The sequence below is a fragment of the Canis aureus genome, chromosome 11 (genome assembly GCF_053574225.1).
Source record: "Canis aureus isolate CA01 chromosome 11, VMU_Caureus_v.1.0, whole genome shotgun sequence".
Lineage (NCBI taxonomy): Eukaryota > Metazoa > Chordata > Mammalia > Carnivora > Canidae > Canis > Canis aureus.
In genome coordinates, this window is record NC_135621.1 from 26683803 (window position 1) to 26706332 (window position 22530).

Here is a 22530-nt window from a genome sequence, read left to right on the forward strand (position 1 = left end):
TTAACCAGCTCAGGCTGGACATGTTGCCTCCATTTTCTTGGTCACCAGGGATGCCCAGCTTATAGCCCCGGCCTCTGAGGACCTCCTAAGATGGAGTAGGAAGGAGGTACTCAACTGCCAGGGGGTAGAAGGTGAAGCATACTCTGAGCAACGTGAACAGAAAGCTGTGGGAAATACGGCAAGGGAAAGGGATCATTTCTGGTTTAGGAGGGCCCCGGAAGTCCCCATGGATAAGGTGATTGAACTGTCATTGTAGGGGAGAGGGCAGTAGACGCAGGGAGTATCATGTGAGGGGAGGAGCTGAGACACATAGGGTGGGCTTGGGCGAGAAGGAATCAGGGTGCCATAGGGAGCCCAGTGCAGACAGCCTTGAATGTAGTGTGGAGGAGTCTGGCAGCTGGACCCTGGGCCCAGAAAGGGCCTCCACCTTGGCTGGCAGTGAGCTGGCATAGTCAGGAGAGGGCAAGGCCTGTATGAGGAAGCCATGATGCTTGGAACAAGGCTCTTCTCTCCCCAGTAAGTCATTTAAGGACCAAGGAAAGGCCTTTCTGCTTTCCATGGCTGCATAGTAAACACGGATGTTACTTTGTGAGGCGGTGGAGGCTGAAAGGCAAGCCCTGCCGCTCAGCCTCTTGACAGCTGGTTATTCAGGAGTGTTGGGACACATCCCTAAACCACATTTGAGTTACATGGAACCCCATTTGGATTGAAAACCAAGTGAGAGAATCCACTCAGCAGTGGTCCCCACCCTTTCCTGTCTCTGCTTGTCCGTTTTGGTGCTTATTCTTCCAAACTCGCCATGTACCTGTGACTCTCCCCAGGATTGAACTTGTGCACAGAACCTGTGTATCTCCATACTTCTCTCACTGATACGGCATAAGTCTTCCCTTGGGGTCCCTGGCATCTCTGTTGCCTGGCTCTTAAGGACTGCATAAACATTCCCGTGAGCAGGTGTCCTGCCTCCTTGCTAACCTGGCCAATCCCTGGATGTTAGAGGGGCTCTGTTTTGGAGCAGGTCTTCCAAAGGGCTGAGAGATTATTTCAGCTCTTGCACCGTGCACTTTGTGCCAGCTACAAAGGACATCTGGGCACCTGGGACCCAGGGGAGGAGGGGAGGGACTTGGCTCCTTGCAGGGGTTGGGGGAGTGCTGTATAAAGTCCATGGTTATGCACGGAAGCAAGGATTTGGGGAGGAGCACAGGGGTAGAGTTTTAGAAGACCAGTCTGAAGCATAGCTCTGTCCTTGTCCTGAATTCCTGGGCAGAGTTCCTTCATTCTTTGAAACCTCAGCTTCCTCTTCTAGAAAATGGGAGGCTCATACCTGGCCAACCTTCCTGTTGTGAAATGAAAAAAGGAGAATGAATGCTGGTCATCACTTTCTGGCTGTGTGAGCTCAGTAGGCTTTTACATAACCTCTCGGTATCTCAACTACTCAATTGTGGAATAGACATGAGTAACTACTTTACTAGGTGTGGAGGAGAATGTTAAGCACTCCCCTCTGGGGGTCATGGTAGTGAGCTGAGGCAAAGTCCCAGAGCTCATGACCCAATGAAGAAGGAGCATGAACAAAGTCTCCACATAATGATCAAGTAATCATTTAGAAGAGAGAAGAGTGTAAAATTGTAGCAGGCAGCATTTGGGAGGAGATCAGGGCTGTGAAACCTGCCAAGCAGGATCTGACCTGCCTGGGAGTTCATCAGGGGTTCCTGAGAAAGTGCTGCTGGGCGACTAGGGAGGGAGGCATATGCAGAGGCCCTCACTGGGACAGCTTCTCAGGGAGCTCCTTACAGGCAGCATATCACCTTTGTGAAACCCATTCTGTGGCCTTTGTCACCTAAGAGGTCAAGTCCAACTTTTCTCTCCTTTACACATCTCCATCTCTTCCCCACCACCTCACCCCACTGTCTTATGCCAGCCAGACTAGATGAGTTTTGTCTCATGCATCTTGTATGTTTTTGTTTAGATTGTAAAATCAACACCTGCTCACTATAGAATTCAGAAACATTGGAAGAAGGCAGAAAAACCCGTATCTTTGTGATCTCACACCCCAGGATACAACTACTATTAATCTTGGTGCATTTTTTTTCTACATTTTTTTCTAACCGTAGCTGAGTTCCTTCCTTCCTTTCATTCTGTGTTTTTTTTTTTTTTTTTTTAAGACTTTATTCATTCATGAGAGACACAGAGATGAGAGAGGCAGAAACACAGACAGAGGGAGAAGCAGGCTCCCCGTGGGGGGCCCAATGCAGGACCCGATCCCAGGGTCAGGATCACTCCCTGAACCAGAGGCAGACACCCAACCACTGAGCCACCCAGGCATCCCTTTTGTTCTTTTTTTTTAAATAATTAGGATCATAATTATAGATACTTTATTTTTTATTTTTATTTTTTTAAAAGATGTTATTTATTTATTTATTCATGGGAGACACAGAGACACAGGCAGAGGGAGAAGCAGGCCCCATGCAGGGAGCCTGATGTGGGACTCGATCCCAGGACTCCAGGATCACGCGCTGGGCTGAAGGCAGGCACCAAACTGCTGAGCCACCCAGGGATCCCCACGTTAAGAATATATTGAGCAGATGATGGAAAAGCACAGAATCACCCATAATTGCAGCAGCATCTAGAGATAACTTTTAATGCTGGGTTTTTATCCTTTTAGACCGTGTGTGTGTGTAAGAATAAACAGTGTTTTATTTTTTTAATTTTATTTATCTATGTATTTTTAAATAGTTATCACATTTTAAAAGTGCGATCAGACCAAACACCAGTGGAAAACCTCAGTTTTCACTTATCACTATGACATGAATGTTTTCCAAGTCAGGTGTTTTACCATTCTTAATGACATCAGTGTAGCTGTTTAACATTCTGGTGAGTTAACCTATTCTCTGTTGATGGACGTTTAGTTTGTTTGGAATTTTTCATCGTAACTAAAAACAATACAGTAATGAACACTCCACTCATGAATCATGTAACACTGGGAGCCTTTATGCTGTTGTACCTGCTGGTCCTCTGACTTGGATGCCATTTCCCTGCTCAGTTTCTTTCCTCCTCTGGCTCCCAAGCCTTCTATACGAGCCTGTTTTTAATACCCAGTACAGATAGAATTGTCTTTATAGCAGAGTCCCCTGCTAGAGTGTGAGCCAGCCTGATTCTCCTTGGTAAGCCAGGGCCCAGCCACAGTAGGCATACTATTGCTGTTGGAATGGTGAGTGACGAGATTGTGGCCAGACTCTCTTCTTCCTCTGCTGTTCATGACTCTCAGAATCTAAGGTTCTGTTCTTGTTCCCGGCAGCCAAAGACGTGATTAAAGAGATTGAAGACTTTGATGGCTTAGAGGCTCTGCGCCTGGAGGGCAACACGGTGGGCGTGGAAGCAGCCAGAGTCATCGCCAAGGCCTTGGAGAAGAAGTCAGAGTTGAAGGTGAGATTTGCATGGTGAGCAGGCCCAGACTGGTTGGCAACAAGCTTCCACTAAGGCCACCGCAGTCCCTGCCTGTGTCCATACCCTCCTAGGTCTTGCCTTGTTGACAGTCACCACGACGGCTCCTCTTGCTCTGGCCTCCCCAGAGCACATAGCACTGGCCGAGGCCTCTGTCCCAGTGTGTTGTGTCCTAGTAACAGACACAAGGATCAGGGGTTCATCAGGTAACATGCATGATAAAGGGGGAAGAAACAGAACTGGACAGGGAGAGCCTTTAGCAATGCAGATATGGTATCTGTGAGGAGGGAAGGGCACAGAATTGGGCCACCAGAGCCTTGGACTGTGGGACCTTTCTGGCGAGCACCAAGCCTCCCCAGCCAGGAGCTCCAGAGCAGAGATTGCCCGTAGAAGAGTCACATGTGGGGCAGCAGTGGCCAAGCCTCAGCACAGTTGCTGTGGTGGGTTTGGGAAGGTGCTGCACTCTTTACAGCTGAATGGTGAGTTCTTTCTTAAAGGTGGTGCTCCTCTTTGGCCAACAGAGATCCTACTATTACATTATGTCCCAAAGGGGGTCCTACTAAACACCAGTCCTTTGAGGTGCTCTGTGAGAAGAGATGGGCTCTCAGGTATTTAAAATGCCAGGAGGACATCCCTGGACACCCTCCGTGTTGCTGGGAATCCTGGTGTGTATCACATTAAGGCCTTCGCAGAGTCATGAGGGAGAGACCAGCTTTCCCGACTGCAAATGGTGCTCAGTGCATGCAGGGCCAGGCATGTGCTGGGCTCTTCTGCATGTGGCAGTAGTCCTTTTGGCACCCCACGTGGTAAAGACTGTGTCCATTTTGTAAGTTAAGGGAACGGAGGCTGGGAGTTCTGAGTAAACAGCCCAGGATCCTAATGCTGATCAGTTGGCCACGTGGCACGCTCTGAAGTTTGTCCAGTTCTCTTTCCCTGCTGTGCTTGCTGAACAGAAGGAATGCAGGGCCAGGGCACACAGAGTGGATTTGCCCAGTGAGGACCTGGAGCTAGCTCGTGCCATCGCCTTTGCTGTTTATCTCCTTGGGAAGATCACAGTCAGATTAATGGCCAAGGCAGTGTTTGTTTCTTCTCTTCTGTCCAGGGCCTGTCGTGTCCCTGAGCAGAAGCTGGGACATTTTCCTACAAAAGTACTTAGCCCTCCCCAGTGACCCATGCAGGACAGGAATGGAAGAGCTGTCGTCTGGGCCTGGAGGCTGCAGGAGTGGAGCTTTGTCATCTGAGGGCCTGGGTCAAGCCCCAGTACCACTTTATTTGTATTATGTAGTCTTGCACCAAACTCTGCTCTGGATCTGGGCTCCTTTACAAAACCGTTTTCTTCCCTGTGAGGTTGCCTTGGTGACCAGATGTGAGCCTATGACATGGGAGAGCTTGACAGCAAGAGTGCCATGTGCATCATGTCATCCTGTGCAGACCTAGTGCCTTAAGTCACCCCACCCCAGTGTCTTAGCTCTGCTTCTGTGCAGGAGGGATTCCGGGGTCAGGGCTGGGGCATGTGAGAGCCAGTAGTGCTCTGGCCAAAGTGCTGATGTGAAATAAGATGTTACCTTTCCTTTTTTTTTTTTTTTTTTAAATATTTTTTTAATTTGGGATCCCTGGGTGGCGCAGCGGTTTGGCGCCTGCCTTTGGCCCAGGGCGTGATCCTGGAGACCCGGGATCGAATCCCACGTCGGGCTCCCGGTGCATGGAGCCTGCTTCTCCCTCTGCCTGTGTCTCTGCCTCTCTCTCTGCGTGTGACTATCATGAATAAATAAATAAAATCTTTAAAAAAAAAAAAATAAATATTTTTTAAATTTTTATTTATTTATGATAGTCACACACACACAGAGAGAGAGAGAGAGAGGCAGAGACACAGGCAGAGGGAGAAGCAGGCTCCATGCACCAGGAGCCCGACGTGGGATTCGATCCCGGGTCTCCAGGATCGTGCCCTGGGCCAAAGGCAGGCGCTAAATCGCTGCGCCACCCAGGGATCCCAGATGTTACCTTTCCTATTGCAACACAGGCATGAGTTAGGTCTTTTTTTTTTTTTTTAAGATTTTATTTATTCACACAGACAGAGGGAGAGGCAGAGACACAGATAGAGGAAGAAGCAGGCATCATGCAGGGAGCCCGATGTGGGATTCGATCGACCCTGGGATCAGTCCAAGATCACGCCCTGGGCTGAAGGCAGGCGTTAAACCGCTGAGCCACCCAGGCTGCCCAAGTTAGGTCTTGACAGATGAGGGAAGTGTGGTCCAAGGCCACACATGTTAGGAGAGGGTGAGGATTGCAGCCCAGAAAACAGTCCAGGCTCATAACTGCTCTGCAGTAACTACTGCTTACTTAGAGATTGCTGAGCCCCAAAGCTGTATTTCAGAGACAGGGTACTAGGCGTCAGAGATGGGGAGTGGTGAGTGGCAGGCCTGCATACTGGTTAAGTCAGAATTGGAACCTAGTCCTTGTGCCCTAAAATCTCCATGCTGACTCTTGGCCCATCCCAGTTGGGTTGGGGAAATTTTGGGGTGAGATGCCAGTTGTTAGGTGTTCCAGGGCTCACAACTGGCTTTGGGTCCTGGCCCTGAGCACCTGCATTCAGTTGTTACTCACTGAGCAGATCCATATAGACTGTCCCCTACGGCTCCATGAGTGTTGGTGTTTTGCTTTACTGGAAGTCTACAGAAACCAGTTTGCCTAGGACTTAGGGTTGGATTTAGTTCACACATTTCAAGGACCGGATTTTCAGGGGAAAGTTGCTTTCGCTGGGTTCCATCATTCCCAGGTTTGGCCCAGGAAAGGTGGGAGCTGCCAGAATTGATACTTTGGGTGGACACAGCTGGCTTGCACCTGGAGGCTGCAGGAGTGGAGCTGAATTAGAGGATGACATGTGGTGACAAGGCCCAGGGATAGGGCCGCCGCATCTGTGGCTTTACCAAGCCACTTTGATGTAATTTATAAGTAACTGTGATTCCTTCTGTAAATGGAAAGTGATATTCCTTACCAAAATAGCATAATTAAATTCTAGTTTGATACATTGTCATCTAAAGGCTCTGAGCATGAGGCCTGCTCGCCCTTTGTTCAAGAGGCAGATGAGCAAGAAGTGGAGAGATGGGCAAGATCCACCAGCCCCAGAGCAAGGCCCCCTTCTAGAAGTGATCAGAAGGATTGAAGAGTCTCAAGGAGTGCCTGGCTGGCTCAGACAATAGAGCCTGAGACTCTTGATCTCAGGGTTGTGAGTTTGAGCCCCATGCTGGGCATAGGGATTACTTGGGAAAAAAAGAAAAGAGAACCTTGAAAAATAATTTCCTTGCTGCTGGAACCCATATTGCTTACTATCTGCTTTTGCCACCCAAATCCTGTCATGTGTCACTTTGGCCCACAATATATGGGAGATTGGTATTGGAAACAAACACTGGGCCAGGAGTCTGACCTATTTGGCAGGAGAAGAGCCAAAGAAGTCAGACTCCTGGCTCTACCACTGCCTTATCTTGGGGCCTGCGGCTAGTCTCTTCTCAGCCTGGTTTCTCTCCTGGAAAACTAGAGAGTTGGGCAGATCAGACTTTTCCCCATACTTCTTCTGAGGCCTGTATGGCCTTTGGGGCCTCCAGGTACCCCTGGTTCCCCCCAGCTTCAGCCAGAGCTGGACCAGCTTTTTTTGCTGAGGAAACCTAAATTGAGAAGTATTGTAATGCTCAGTAGTCCATGGCCACAAGGATGAGGTGTTTCCTACAGGCCATTTCTGAGGGGTTCCACTAACTCTTCTCTTCCTCTTCCTTCCAAAGCGATGCCACTGGAGTGACATGTTCACGGGGAGGCTGCGGTCCGAGATCCCACCAGCCCTGGTAAGTGCACAAGGCGGCTGTTCCCCTCCTCTGGACACAGGGACCTCTTTGGCCATTCCCAGGACTTCTTTCATGTTTTGTTCACGATGTGCATGACTGAGGTGCTCAGTGGAAGCCAGGCAAGTGGGTGTACAGGCAATAATGGAGCCAGACAGTGGGGGCTTGGGTTCATTCCTGAGCTTTGTGGCTTCTCTGTGGATCCACACTGTGGATCTCACTCCCTCTGTGCTTATCCTCCTTAATCTTTGCATATCCTTGTTCTGCTCCCTCACACCCTTCTGTGCCCCACTGCCCCACCTCTCCCTCTGGGCCCTTTCTTTCTCCATACCACTCTTTGCTTTGCTTCTCATGGTGGGTGGCTTCCATCCACTCTGTTTTCCATTTCCCCATTCCTGAGGGTCAGCCTTGCTTGCGTCCGGTTTTCAGCCTGGGGTTGGGTGAGTGGGTGGGGTGGGAGGGGGCATCACTGAGCAGAACACGATTTGCCTGGGGCTCAAGGGAAAGAGGCAGGGTTAGTAATAGGCAGCCTTTTAGGAACAGGAGGCCTAGTACATGAGGGTGAGCCTCTTGGTCAATGATTGACATGACCATCACTGTTACTGGGGCTCACCCTGGCTGTGCTTGGGCTGCCTTCTTAGAACTCCATGCAAGTAGCCAGCACTGTGGTTCCTGAGGTGCCCAGGGGCTACCCTCATTTCTAAAGCACCTCAGTCCTGGGGTGCCTGGCTAGCTCAGTCGGTAGAGTGAACAACTCTTGATCTCAGGGTCGAGTTTAAGTCCCACGTTGGATGTAGAGTAATGTAGAGTTTACATTTTGTAAATTTTGTAAAATGTAGAGTTTATATTTAAATGAATAAATATATTAATAAATTAATAATGTTAATGAACTAATATAACAATAATACATCTCAATTCAGTAAACAACTAAGGGTCATTCAGGGAGTGACAGGTGCCCAAATGGGTACCCCATAGGGAGGTCTCCTCCACTGGGGGAGCTGAGGAAGCCTTCAGGGAGCTGCTTCTATTAGTTACCAGTCTCAAAGGGTGAATAAGAACCAGGCAAAGGGAGGATTTAGAGTATAGGTTAAGTAAATTCATTTGGGGGTTAGTAAGTAAAAGGACTTAAAGTTAGAAGAGGGGGTGAAGAAAATGTGCTTGTGAGATATAAACTGGGATCTGTATGCATTGTTTTACCTGAATTTTAGCATTTAAGTTTCTTAACCTTCGAGGGAGGTTTTCTTGTCTCCATATCACCAATGACAAGAGTGAGTCCCAGAAAGGGGGGCAAGAGAATATGGGGTTGAGGAAAGGCATGAGATGCAGGGAAGGTTGAGCAGACACAGGGTTTCAGCAGCTCTGGCTGCAGGAGGGCTGGAGGTCAGCAGGGGCAGGCAGAGAATGGCCCTCCATTGCTGAGTCAGTGGTGGGGAGGACAGTGGAAACTGCCTCTGTTAGCCCGTCGGTGGCCTGGGCAGGGAGGGTGTATCCCTCCCCCACTCCATCCACTGGGAACCACACATAGGATGCATGCCTGGCCCCTTTCTGCCCCCAGTCTCTGGCAGAGCCTCCTCTCCCATCTCTCCTGGGGAACTGTAGGTACCCCCAGCCCAGTGGGTTCCCAGGAGAGCTATGCATCTTACCACGTTGGTCCTGGGCTGTGGCTCAAACACAGGTGCTTGCCTCCCTAGTCACCCTCAGAAACCCCAGAGGCATCACTGGTGCCTTCCTCCTTCCTGCACATCACTGAATACCCAGTTTCTGCAGGTCTCCCTCCCTCTGTGGAATCTAAACCAACCCGAGGCTCTGTTCCCTGTCTTCTGTCTCCCTCCACACCAGCCAGCCAGCTTCCTCCTCTGCTGCCTAGGTCACTGTCTACACTCCTGGGCAGGTCCTCTGCCTCCAGTCTGCCCTCCTCAGGTTCAGAGGATGTGTCTTCTATATCCCTCACCCACATCAAAGCCCTCAGAGCTCTCAGGCTCTGGTCACGGTCCTTGGCTTGGCATTCAGGGCTCTAGCCTGATTTGACTCCTCTCTTCCTTCCAGCCTCAGCCTCTTCTGGAGTCCACTGCTTGTCTGTAGACACACAGTACGCTGCTTCACACTTACGTCTCTTTGTGTTTGTACTGTTGGCCAGAATCTCATGTTTGGTTAACTAATTTTCACTTAGCCTGAATTGAAATGCCCCCTCCAACAAGAAGCCTTCCCTGATCACTCCTACATATACTGACCCCATGCCCCACCTGAATTGGGAACCCTCGTTAGGGTTTCCGGGTATGAAATGGTTTGTGTCTCTGCCTGGGTACCCCCTGAGGGCAGAAGGGGCCTAGTGTAGAAACTTTTCCCAGGAGATGTCTGCAAAACTGAGCTGAACCTTGTCTCTGCCCAGACCTCACTAGGGGAAGGACTCATCACAGCCGGGGCACAGCTGGTGGAGCTGGACCTGAGCGACAACGCATTTGGGCCTGACGGTGTGCGAGGCTTTGAGGCCCTGCTCAAGAGCTCTGCCTGCTTCACCCTTCATGAGCTCAAGCTCAACAACTGTGGCATGGGCATCGGCGGTGGCAAGGTGGGTGCAGCAGGCCCTCCCCCCACGCCCGTGTCCTCCATTGCCCCTCCCCCACGTCCCCCTTTACCCTTCCCCCCCACCCTGCCCGGTCTCCTTCCCGTGGAGCTGGGAGTATGTGCCCTTGGCCACCATCTAGGATGGCTGGTCTGTTGTTTTTCTCTTCAGAGGAGAAAGGCCTCAAAGGCAGCAGCCTGTGGCCAGTGGAGAGGAGGTGGAGGCCCGGAGGGTGGGGTTGCCAAGCAACCATCCCCAGTTCTCGTGTTGTCTTGGCAACACAGAGGCAGCTTCTCGTACATGCGCTGACCTGCTGGCTCTGCAGTGCGCAGGGCTTGGGCATCCCAGACTTGCTGTGCCCTCAGAACAACTGGCAGGGCCACGTGAGGCCTGCTGTGTGCATGTGGGGGAGGGAGTCCAGAAGAGAAACCACTGAGGCCTGGGCACAGCTCACCTTTTTCCTGGACCAGGCCTTGCCTGAGGTGCCTTTCCTGTCCAGCCAGCCAGTCAGGCTGGTCAGTGCAGAAACGTGTCTCTTCTCTTCCTGGAACGTGCGTGGAGGGAGCCCAGCCTTGTTGATTATCTTTTTGGTCCATTCTGGCTCCTTTAAGGCCTGAAGACTAGAAAGGCTAATTCCCATCCTCCCACTCACATTCTGACCAAAAGGAGAAAAGGGCTGGGACACAGGGACTGACAACGACTCAGGACGTCTTCTCTTTGAAGATGTGTTAAATGCACTACCCTGATTCTCCCACCCACACCTAAAAAAGGGGCTGATGCTCTTCCCAGTTTTCCCCTTAACTGGATAGAGACCTTGGGTCAAGTCCCCAGATGGCATCAATAGGATGGTCTGATTGGGATTTTTTTTTTTTTTAAAGATTTATTTATTCAATCAGAGAGAACGAGAGGCAGAGACACAGGCAGAGGGAGAAGCAGGCTCCATGCAGGAAGCCCGATGTGGGACTCGATCCCGGGTCTCCAGGATCACACCTCGGGCCGCAGGCGGCGCTAAACCGCTGCACCACCGGGGCTGCCCTCTGATTGGGATTTGAACCTGCTTCCACACCCATCAGAGCAGCAGGAAGAGCCTGTGCTGTGCTCACAGTGCCCCGGGCTCCTCGAGCATCCTCCCCTGCAGGGGGTGCCTGTTGCCTCTGACCCCGTGGGAGGGGAGAGCCAGGATGTGCTGCTGGCCCCCTTGCCAGCCCCATCCCCCACCTCCCCAGTCTCGTTGAGCAGTAAGCCGTGCGTGTGTGAAGACGTTAAAATGTTGGCATCTGCACAGAAAATGGGTCCAGCCCAACCTAGAGCTGAGGGAGTTGGAGATGCGCCTTTGAAAGACCCCGGCTTTCCATCAGCTCCCCCCTGCTGCGCAGCAGGCCTGGGCTACTGAGGCTCCTAGAGCTGCCAGTGGCTGGGCAGCAGGCCTCGCCTTTACTCTGGCGTGGGCCATAGCTCAGGCACAAAGGCTGTGGACCCTGCAGCCAGGGGGTCCCCCCGGCAGCCCAGCTCCACTCTGGAATGTCACGTGTGCTCGTTTTTACCTCCCTCACCTCTGATTCAGTTTTGTTGCATCTTGTGGGTGCCGGCCTTGCTGACCTGCACCTCCTGGGAGCTGCAAGTGCCATAGGCTCCAGTTCCTTCAGAATCTGTTCCTCCGGCCAGAGTGCATTCAGTGTGGCCCATGTGCCACACGCAAGGGAATTGGAGGGGCCCAAAGGATTCGCTGGAAGTGTGATGTAGCCCTGTGCTTGGAGCTCTCCAGGCCCTGAGTCCCCAGGCTGGCTCACTGTGGTGGGCCCAGAGGCACCTGAGGAGAATGGAATGTGCTGGTTTTTTAGGAGGCTGGTTTATGGCGGACGTCCATGATCTGTGCACTGAGCATGCAAACCACCCACTGGGAGTCAGGCTGTGGTGGCCCTTCTAGCCCCCAGGGACAAAGAGCTGTGTAGTCAGGCTGACTGGCTGCCAGTTGCAGCCATGGTCTCTCTGATTCCCGGCAACCAGCCAGCATTTTTTAACTCTTGCTGTGTCGATATCATCACCCAGGCAGAAGCTGCGTCCTCGCTTCTGTCCTTGCACCACACCAACAATATGGTGTGTGTCAAAGGAGTGTGACCATGGTCTTGGTCAACTCCCCCTCAGGCATTGGGCAACGTGGAAGAAATGCCAGAAGATCTGGGTTCTGGTCTAGATTTTTCCATATGTTTAGCAGCTGTAGGAATGTCCTTGTTCCTCTCTGAGCCTGAGGTTCTTCAGCTGGAGAGGAGGAATCACAATGGTCCCCACCTGACAGACGGCTTCTGGCAGTGCAGTGAGCCGACTGTGAAGCCCCTTCCCTAGTACCTGCCCTTCCATGGACCTCCCATTCGGTGTCTCCCCTCCCTCCAGGTGTCTCTCCCCATCGCTAACATGAGGCTAAATCCCACAGGGTAGTGGGACACACACCCCCTCACGCTAGTGGTGTACGTGAAAGCCCCTAGTAAGCTGCAAGGTGCTGGGCACATGTGCAGTGTGAGCATGTTGCTTGTGAGCAGTTCTCTGTCCCCACGTCCACCACCAGTAGGTGGCATAGGATGTCCGAGAGGCTGGGCCTCTTCCCTCTTCCCCCACAGATCTTGGCAGCGGCTCTGACTGAGTGTCACCGGAAATCCAGTGCCCAAGGCAAGCCACTGGGCCTGAAGGTCTTCGTGGCCGGCAGAAACCGTCTGGAGAACGACGGAGCCACCGCTTTGGCAGAAGCTTTCGGGGTGAGTGGTTTCTGCACGCCCTGCCCCGCCGTGCCCTGAGGCGGGCTAAGCTTTCGCAGGTTGACAGCCTGGTGTGCCTGCGGCTCTGGAGTGGAGCTGCGAGACCTAGGGCGAGTTACATCCCCTCTCTGCACCTGTGGCTCGTTCTGCAGTGGGGCAGGATTCCTGTCATGTGTCTGAAAAGTTGCGTGATCCACTGCTGCAAGTGAACTGATGGCAGCTCCCTGGAATACTGTTTGAGAAGATTTTGAGGTTGCTCTGGTCAGTGATTGAGGACTGCCAGACTCGGAAACGGGGACGGGGGAGCCAGGGCAGTGAGTGGGATGACAGGCTGGCACAGTGCCTGGGCTCACAGAGGGTGCGTATCTCTGGCCTCTAGTGGGCGGGGCATAGAGATGGAGTCATCAGACTTACCTTTGAGACGGGGAGGTAGGGGAGCTGTGGCCCAGGTGCCCTGCCCTCTGGGACCCTGCTGAGACCCTGACTGCGAGCTCCATGAGAGGCCCACACCTGTCCCACAGGGCTGGGAACTTTGGAGTCTTTTTTTTCTCTCAATTTGTTTTCTTTGGCAAACCGTATTCTAGCAGCATTAACCACACTGAGGCCAGAGAAGCATGCCCCGCCATCTAGCTGCTGGAGCTCGTCTCCCTCAGGCAGAGAGTGAACACAGCAAGGGAGAGGTGCCTCCAGAGTTACAGGAGCCTAGCTGCCATCCTTGTAAACGTCGTGACGTTACGTTATGCCTTCTCTGAAGGTTACACTCTCCTTCAGCTTTCTGTCCTTTGTTCCTCATGCATCAGTGGACTTGCCTCCAGGAGGACTTGTTATTCGGTGCCTTTTTTTTTTTTTTTTTTAAGATTTTATTCATTCATTCATGAGGGGCACACAGAGAGAGGCAGAGACACAGGCAGAGGGAGAAGCAGGCTCCCTGCAGGGAGCCTGACGCAGGACTCGATCTTAGGACCCCGGGATCATGTCCTGAGCCGAAGGCAGAAGCTCAACCTCTGAGCCACTCAGGCGTCCCTGCTCAGTTCCTTTATAATAAGGAGTGCATTTATTACTGCAGCACACATTTGGGGTCTTTTCCAAATATTTTGAGGATTCTCTTTCAATTGAATTGATTGCCTTCATAGTAGGTCCATATGGTTTATCTTAAAATTTTAAAATATGCTAAGGAGGGAGCCAGGGGCTGTACCCGACTACCCAGAGGGTCTATGGCACAGAAGATATTGAGAAGCCCTGATTGGTAATGTTCCTCACTTGATCTGCCTATATTTACCTGTGAACCCCCTGTGCTGTTCTGGGCACTTTGGAACTACAGAACTCCACTACTAGGTGGAGAGTCCTCACAGGCCTGACCTCGGTCCTTGGTAGCAGCAGAGACTGGGACATGAGTCTCTTCTTGAGAGCTCAGAGGCTGGTGGAGTGTAGACAGGAGGGCGATGTTGGTAGTCCAGGATGATGAACAAATACCATGAGAGAGGAAGGACATGCTCTGGGAGCACAGAGGAAGAGTGCTGGACTGTACGTGGGCAGGGGGGTGGGGATCCTGGAAGCCTTCCTGGGGAGGTGTCCAAAATGAGAGGTATATAGGAAGACTACATAGGAGTCGATCTATCAAGGAAATACCAACAAATAAAGACCCTGAGTGTTTTAACCAGAAAAAAAGAGGTGTCAGAAGGTTGGGATGAAAAAGGGCTAGGTGGTTGGAGAAGATCCCACCCCCCGGAAAAGGAGGAAATGTGGAGCACTGGTCATACTATGTAAATAGAGCAGGAGAGCCCGGAGAAAGACCAGTGCAGTGGAGCTGCAGTATGCGAGGAAGGACTGTGGCAGACCAGGCCAGCACCCAGGGTCCTTGCAGTGTGGACACCAGACGCAGGAACCTGTGTTCTGAGCTGTGTGAGCCTTCATAAGTTACTTAGCCTTTCTGATCCCTAGTCTTCTCTGTCTGGTGGGGTTCCCCATCCCAGGTAGGTGTCCCTCATGAGGTTGTGGAGATGATCAGATACAGCCATACCCAAAGTTCTGCTTTGTGATCTGTGCCAATAGCCAGGGATGAGCTTGTGCCTGAGCTGATGGCAGCCCCTCCCCATGTCTAGTGTGTAGCGCCACCTTCCTGCCTGCTGGTTGTCGTTGGCACTGGGCCTGGCCCAGGGGGAGCTCAGGAGCCCACCACTCTGCTCTGTCCCTCCTGCTCCCTCACAGATCATCGGGACTCTGGAGGAGGTCCACATGCCACAGAATGGGATTAATCATCCTGGCGTCACTGCCCTGGCCCAGGCTTTCGCAATCAACCCCCTGCTGCGCGTCATCAACCTGAACGACAACACCTTCACTGAGAAGGGCGCTGTGGCTATGGCCAAGGTGAGGCGAGAGTGGCAGGGTCAGAGGGGACCGTGGTAAGCAGGGTCTGACCACTGCCTTTTTAACACACCCATCAGCAGGTGAGCTCCTCCGCCCGTCCACCAGGTTTGTGCCCTGGCTCTTTTGAACATTCCAGAACAGGGCATATGTCGCAAGCTTGCCTGTGCCCTTTTTGGGCAGCTCTGAGTGTCCATAGTACTTTCCCTCCTGAGCTGCCTCTGTAAACCCAGCTGTTGGTGCCGAATTTGTTCTCAGAGGCTGCATGGAAGGCTGCTCCAGCCCGACTGTTTTTCTCATTGATTCTTTCATTAGCTATTTATTGAGCCCTGTCTGGTGCTCACCCCTGTACCAAGTGCAGGCCATACAGATTTGAATCAGACTCTGCCTTCAAGGAGCCCCTAGGTCAAGGAGAGAGGGGAGTGGCCATTGACAGTGCAGGGCCTGAATCCTGTGGGCTGGCTGGCTGGCTGGCTGGCGAGACTTCACAGGGCCCTAAGACCTGCAAAAGGCTAGTCTTGCTGCTATGGGGTATTAGCGGAAATGTGTGCAAGTGTAGGGGAATACAAGAAGCTCAAATCAGACCTAGGGTGGGCTTTCTGGAAAAGGTCACATTTTGGCCGAGTTGATTAGGACAGATGGACTTTGGACAGAGAGGGGTGTTTCAGGCAGAGGGGTCAGCAGCATGGGGGGTGGGGGGCGGGGGGGCACAGAGGTGGGAGGGAGCCTTGTTCCTTTGGTCCTGGTTGGAAATAACCAGGGTTCAGGATGTGTGTGAGGGTTGGAGGAGTGGAGAGGGAGGCAAGACCTTGTGGCCTTACTAACTGAGGCTCTGCCATGAGTAATAGGCAGCTGTGTAGGGCTTTAAGTTGGGGTTTGACTTGGTCAGATCTGTGCTTCAGGGAGATTCTGGCTGCGGTGTAGCAGTAGGGTGGAGGGAGGTTCACCAGAGGCCAGGAGGAGACAAGAGCTGGTGAGGTTCAGAAAAGGCCAGGCGACAGGGAGGCGGACGGAGTGACGACTGACACGGGGTGTGCCGTGGGCTCTTGGGGGCCTGCACCCTCACACCTTTGCCTCCCCCCACAGACACTGAAGACCTTGCGGCAGGCGGAAGTGATCAACTTTGGGGACTGCCTGGTGCGCTCCAAGGGTGCCGTCGCCATCGCCGAGGCTGTGCGCGGGGGTCTGCCGAAGCTGAAGGTGCCGCCTGTCTTCCCACACAGCTCTAGGCTTCCCCCACTCTCAATGTGCTACCGTGGGTGCCGGGGGTGTGCTGGTCTTTAAGGCTAGGTGGGCCTGGGTTCCCTCAGATTTTGTGCGATTCTTTTCACCTGTGTGATGTGAGCTGGTTTTTTCTATTTTTGCAATGGGAGAAGGGAGAGCTAGAGGTCACCATGGTAGAGCGTAAGAGACCCAACGTAGCTGGGTAAATGGCATTATTTTTATTTTGGGTGTTAGGCTGCCCGGCTGGAGGATGAGCTTGCCTTACCCTCCGTCGGGGAAGACCGAGGTTTCGGGGTAGGACCCGGTCTCCTGGCCTGTGGTTCTGTTTGCCTCTACTCCTTCCTCTTATTTTTAGGAGCTGAACTTGTCATTCTGTGAAATCAAGAGAGATGCTGCTCTGGCTGTCGCCGAGGCCGTGGCGGACAAGGCCGAACTGGAGAAGCTGGACCTCAATGGTAATCGGGGTGGTGGCCTTGGCCCAGGCCTGCCAGCTGGGCCCTGCTGCGGCTCTTGACCTCCTTCCCCTCCCCTCTCCCACCCGTGAACAGGCAACATGCTGGGAGAAGAAGGCTGCGAGCAGCTCCAGGAGGTGCTGGATGGCTTCAACATGGCCAGGGTGCTGGCTTCCCTCAGGTAGGGAGCTGTGAGCCAGTGGCGCCTGCCTTCTTTTATTCTTTGAACCCCTGTATGTGTCAGGTGCTGTGCGAGGCATTAGGGATGCCAGGAGAAGACGGTGAAGGTTTCTGACTCTTGGGACTTCGTTCTGGCAGGACGGGTGGGCAGGGATAATTAGGTTACTGTATGTTCAGCAGATAAGGGTCTGAGAACGGTCGCCCTTTGGAGTAAGGGACTGGGGAGGCTGCTGATCCGAGCTGACAGAGGAGGTAGGGGAGCAGTGAGGCCAGGGCAGCACTGGGGGTGGGCTCACGATTGTTCTTAAAAATCAGACTTGGAGACTGAGTCTGGAAAGGAAGAGGTTGATGAGTGGGGATTCTGGGTTTGTGGAGCCCACACCGAGTGCGAGCAGGGGCTGCGGTGGTGGGGCTGCCTTCTCCATCTGGATGGGTCCTGTTTGGGCCATCAGCATCTGGCTCCCGCTGTCCTTCGGCTCCCAGGACACCTTCAGTCACCTGTCAGTCCCTCAGTGCTAGGCCTGTGCTGCTGCTAAGAATTGAGGGCTCAGAGATGGCCTCAAGAGGCCCATGGTCCCAGAAACTCCCATCCCCCTGGCATCGCTGCTAGGCAGTGTTGCTGCCTAGCCCTGGGCCTCAGCTGTGACAGACATTTTCTTCCTTTTCTCTGTCTCCCCAGTGGGACCGGGGGCCCATTTGGGACAGAGATGAGGTCTGATTCTTCGGTATTCACCACATGGGCTTCCCTGGGTGATGAGAAATGACCCACGTGCCCCCACCCTGGGAGCAGCTGCTCCCCCTGCCCTCTGCAGGCTCCCTCCCACCTCACTGGGGTCTGTGGGTTTGTGGAACCAGGCCTCGGAGCCAACATGGGCCACTGGGCAGGGAGGGTCTGCTTTAGCCAACTCCCCTCTGCAGTGATGATGAGGGCGAGGATGACGAGGAGGAGGAGGAAGAGGAGGAGGAGGAAGAGGAAGGAGAAGAGGAGGAGGAGGAAGAAGATGAAGAAGAGGAGGAGGAAGAGGAGGAAGAGGAAGAGCCACAGCAAGGGCAAGGAGAGGAGTCATCCACACCATCAAGGAAGATTCTGGACCCAAACAGTGAAGTGAGTTCCTTGTCGTTGGCCAGGATCAGAGCCCTGGCCCTCGCATGTGAAATCCTGAGACATCTTCATGGGGGTGGTAGGTGTGGAATCCACTTAAGTACCCTGAGTGCAAACTATTTTTGAATGCACACTCCTGTAAGTAAAAGAAGAATCATCCCAGTGTGGCTGTTTTCATCTATATTTATACTCACCTCAGCACCAATGTGTTTATTCATTTGTGCTCTATGACGTGATTAGACCATGTGTTATGTAGCTGCACCATTGATTATGAAACATTTATAAATATCCCTGAAACAAAAAAAAAAAAAAAAAAAAATATCCCTGAAAGAATAGGGTAAAAAATAGGCATAAACAGAAATTCATTTTCTACCCACCTTGGTGACCCATAGGGACAGCTCCCCATTCTGGAGACTGTGGCCCAGCCGGGACACTTGGTGTCCCCTTGCTTCACCGAGAGGCTGGTATAGTCAGGACTGCCTCACAGACTCCCAAGTAAAGCTTCCAGAGAACTACGGGTTGGCCAAGGAGCCTCACGCTCATGTTGAATTTCACTTTTTTTCCAGTTTAGGACAGCATTTCAGCAAATGGCATTTCACTTCTCAGTCTTAGTGGCTCTGGGCACCCCTGGTGCTTATCCCAGCCTCACTCTAGTAGTTCCTGGTGGGGGTCCACTTTACACCACACAGGCCTCCTACCTGGACGTTGTGTATCATGGCGAGGAGCCACCTGGCCAAGGAGGTGGCTAGCCCCCCACCCCAGAGGCTCCTGCCCTGGGAGCCAGCCAGGGCCAGCGCCTGAGGGCCCCCATGCCCTGCACATGAGTGGGAGGAATACTACTAGACTCTGAGCCTTCCCCTCCTGGAGTGGGGTGCATGCTCTGGGTGAGGAGTCTGGGGTTGGACCTCTATAGAGCCCCCTGTGCTGCCCATCCCTCAGGAGCCAGCTCCCGTGCTGTCCTCCCCGCCTCCTGCAGACGTCTCCACTTTCCTGGCTTTCCCCTCTCCAGAGAAGCTGCTGCGCCTCGGCCCCAAGAGTTCAGTGCTCATAGCCCAGCAGGTAGGTCCGAGCACCACCAGCTCAAGCCCATGCGTGCCATGGCTTCTGGAGCTGCCGGAGACGGGGACCAGCAGAGCACGGGACTGGGGGTAGGGGGGACAGTCAGTGGGAGTCCGGGGCTGCCAGGTGCTTGTTCATTTTGTGGGTAGAAATGAATGATTCTTTAGTTGTATTTAATTTAATTTTATTTAATTTAATTTAATTTAATTTAATTTTATTTTATTTATTTTTCTTTTTTTTTAAGATCTTATTTATTTATTTTATTTATTTTTTTAAAGGTATTTTTTATTTATTTATGATAGTCACAGAGAGAGAGAGAGAGAGGCAGAGACACAGGCAGAGGGAGAAGCAGGCTCCATGCACCAGGAGCCCGACGTGGGATTCAATCCCGGGTCTCCAGGATCGTGCCCTGGGCCAAAGGCAGGCGCTAAACCGCTGCGCCACCCAGGGATCCCAAGATCTTATTTATTTATTAATGAGAGACGCAGAGAGAGAGAGAGAGGCAGAGACACAGGCAGAGAGAGAAGCAGGCTCCATGCAGGGGGCCCGATGCGGGACTCGATCCTGGGACTCCAGGATCAGGTCCTGGGCAGAAGGCAGCACTAAACCGCTGAGCCACCCGGGCTGCGCTATTTTTCTTTTCTTTATGTTCATCTGTTTTGTTTCTTAAATTCCACATGTAGTGAGATCACGATATTTGTCTTTCTCTTACTGACTTATTTTGCTTAGCGTAATACTTTCCAGTTCTATCCACGTCGTTGCAAATGGCAAGACCTCGTGGTTTTTTTGTTTTTTTTTTTTTAAGAATTTATTTATTCATGAGAGGCACACAGAGAGAGAGAGGTAGAGACACAGGCAGAGGGAGAAGCAGGCTCCATGCAGGGAGCCCAACGCAGGACTCCATCCCAGGTCTCCAGGATCACGCCCTGGGCTGAAGGTGGCGCTAAACCGCTAAGCCACCGGGGCTCCCCTACCTCATTCTTTTTTGATGGCTGAGCAATAGTCCATTGTATATGTATCCCACATCGTTTTTTTTTTTTTTAATGTCTCTTTGAGGATACATTTTTTTTTTTTAAGACTTTATTCATGAAAGACACAGAAAGGCAGAGACATAGGCAGACTCCATGCAGGAAGCCCAATGTGGGACTCGATCCCAGGACCCCGGCATCACTCTCTGAGCCAAAGGCAGACACTCAACCACTGAGCTACCCAGGCATCTCCTCCCACATTGTCTTTATCCATCACCTGTCAGTGGTCATCCTGGGCTCTTCCCATACTTTGGCTATTGTAGGCATTGCTGCTATCAATATTGGGCACAGGTGCCCCTTTGAATCACTGTTTTTGTATCCTTTGGATAAATACCTAGACATTTGTTTTCTAAATCCACGGACACACAAATGAGTGTGAGCCGTGTGTCTGTCACCGTGTGTCTGGAGATTACAGATGACCATGCCACTGGGAACGCACTTGGGCTGCTGGTGGGGCAGGCTTGCTGCACCTACTGACACCTGGGGAGTTAGGGATTTTCCTAGGACTCTCGTGTGTACACACCCAGGCTTCCCTTCCATGTTCTGTAGGACCAGCTGTTCTTGAACACCTGTCCTGCCCAAGGCTCCTGCAGAGGCCTCATGGTCACTCTTCTGTTCTCCAGCCTCACTTGTTTGGCAGTTGTTTGTTCACTCACTCACTAGTCCTTCCGAGGTGGCTGACAGGCGCCTTCTGTCTGCCAGACATTGTCTTGAGTACTTGGACATGGTTCGGGTATTACTGAACCCTCTTAGCAACCTGCCATGTGGACCTTGTTACCCGGTGTTACAGATGAGAGAACAGTTTCGACAAGCATAAGTGATAAATAGAAATAAAACGGGCCCACTCTCAAGCTGGTTTGGCATTTTGGCTGCTTTCCTTGTTTTGTCTGTAGTCTTTTTTTTTTTTTTCTTCTCATGATAAATGTGATGAAATGAAAGGCCCACTTTGTCATGTAATACCATTCATCATCTCCTCTGTCAGTAAAGTTCCTGCCGTGCCCTCTGTCCCCGTGAGTGGAGGTCACACGTAGGCAGTGCCCTGTGTCTGGACACTTGCATTGTTTCCCCTTGTCTCCGCCTTGGTGAAGTTAAGCTTCCTTGCACGTGAATGTGGTCTATCCTCTGCATTATGTGTTCAGGTTAGATTTACAAGAAGGGAATCGCTGGGTCATGGAATAACCGATTTCAGTGCTGACTATCACATACCGCCTTGGGCCAGGCCCAGGCCTAGCTCCAGGTGGACACCATGGGGTAGGGCGGGATCCAGCCTTGCCCACCCGAGGCCTCGGTGAGACACGGGCCTCTTCCAGCCAGCCGCACAGGGCAGGCGCCTCTTCACTGGGGCTCTGGACCCTGGTGACCAGTCGATGTCTCTTGTGTCCTCAGACTGATACATCTGACCCAGAAAAGGTGGTCTCTGCCTTCCTGAAGGTGTCGTCTGTGTTTAAGGACGAAGCCCCAGTGAGGACGGCAGTGCAGGATGCAGTAGGTAATGCAGGATGGGTGGGGCGTGGGTGGCTCTGCCTCCTTGCTGCTTCAGGGTTCATGATGTTTAGAGTTGCTGGAGCCCCTTGTTCCAGCAGCAATGTGTGACTGCTCCGCACCCCCTCCTACCCGTTCCTCTGTGGGGTTCTTGCCAGGGAGTAGGATGGCTGCTCCCTTCTCTTATTTTTTTGCAGATGGGGAAAACTAGGCCTTTCCAAAGCCATGTAGTTAGGTCTAGTTAGAGCTCAACCAGGTGGCATCTGCCACAGGAAGACCAGATAGTTGCATCAGCAAGGCCCTTATGGGAACCATCCTCTCGGAGGAGAGGTCATGAGAGCTGAGCTAATGTCCTCACCTGTGAGCCTCTGCACACCGTCCCTTCCACCTGGAAGCCTGGAGGATACCTGCTTTTCCCAGATTTTTCCCAGAGCTTCCTGACGTCTCTGGTCCTGTCGTGACCCTCCATCGCTACCCTGTTCCCTCTGTTACTTCCGCTGTAGCACCTGTCTCCTCCACCTTGAGCACGCATGTCTGAGTGCCGCTGTGTGGGCCAGGCTTGGCCAGGCAGCATGTTGCAAAGGGTAGAGAGGAGTGGAGGTACATGTGCTGCTGTCTCCTGGATTGACTCCCCATGGGCGGCATTGAGGCAGGAGGCCCTGTTGAGGCCAGTAAGCCTGCCCCTGGGGTCCCAGGCCCATGAGCAGTGATGAGAACAAGTTACCTGAATCATGTTTCCCAGAACAGCCTGGCATGGAAGCATGTACCCACACGGTACCTGGAGAGCCTCCACCACTCCTCCCTTCCCTTCTTTGCTCATCCCTCTGGCCCCCACAGAATGGCTACAGCCTCCCCTGGGGGGTGATCTGCCTCACTGAATCTCCACCTCTCCCACCCCCCTGGTTGTATAAGGTCCCCAAGCCCCTTTTCAGTGTGTAAGGTCAGCATGAGAAGGGTAGGGTGTCACAGCTGGCAGGTGGGGCCTTGCCCCTGGTGCTGGCTGTCCCCTCAGCCTGGGACCTGGGACCACAGTCTACTACCCTGTGTTCACCTGG

General features: G+C 52.5%; 1 protein-coding gene across 4 annotated transcripts in view; it reads left to right on the forward strand.

Annotated features, from left to right (window-relative positions):
- Positions 1–22530, forward strand: part of RANGAP1 (Ran GTPase activating protein 1) — a 32213-nt gene that overhangs the window by 5639 nt on the left and 4044 nt on the right. For all 4 annotated transcript variants that reach the window (XM_077914366.1, XM_077914368.1, XM_077914367.1 and 1 more), the window contains exons 3-13: positions 3293–3420; positions 7215–7274; positions 9661–9840; positions 12450–12584; positions 14793–14951; positions 16035–16148; positions 16528–16627; positions 16721–16805; positions 17723–17909; positions 18846–18965; positions 21380–21482. In XM_077914366.1, the coding sequence (XP_077770492.1) occupies positions 3293–3420; positions 7215–7274; positions 9661–9840; positions 12450–12584; positions 14793–14951; positions 16035–16148; positions 16528–16627; positions 16721–16805; positions 17723–17909; positions 18846–18965; positions 21380–21482 (1371 nt within the window). The remainder of the gene's footprint in view (positions 1–3292; positions 3421–7214; positions 7275–9660; positions 9841–12449; positions 12585–14792; positions 14952–16034; positions 16149–16527; positions 16628–16720; positions 16806–17722; positions 17910–18845; positions 18966–21379; positions 21483–22530) is intronic.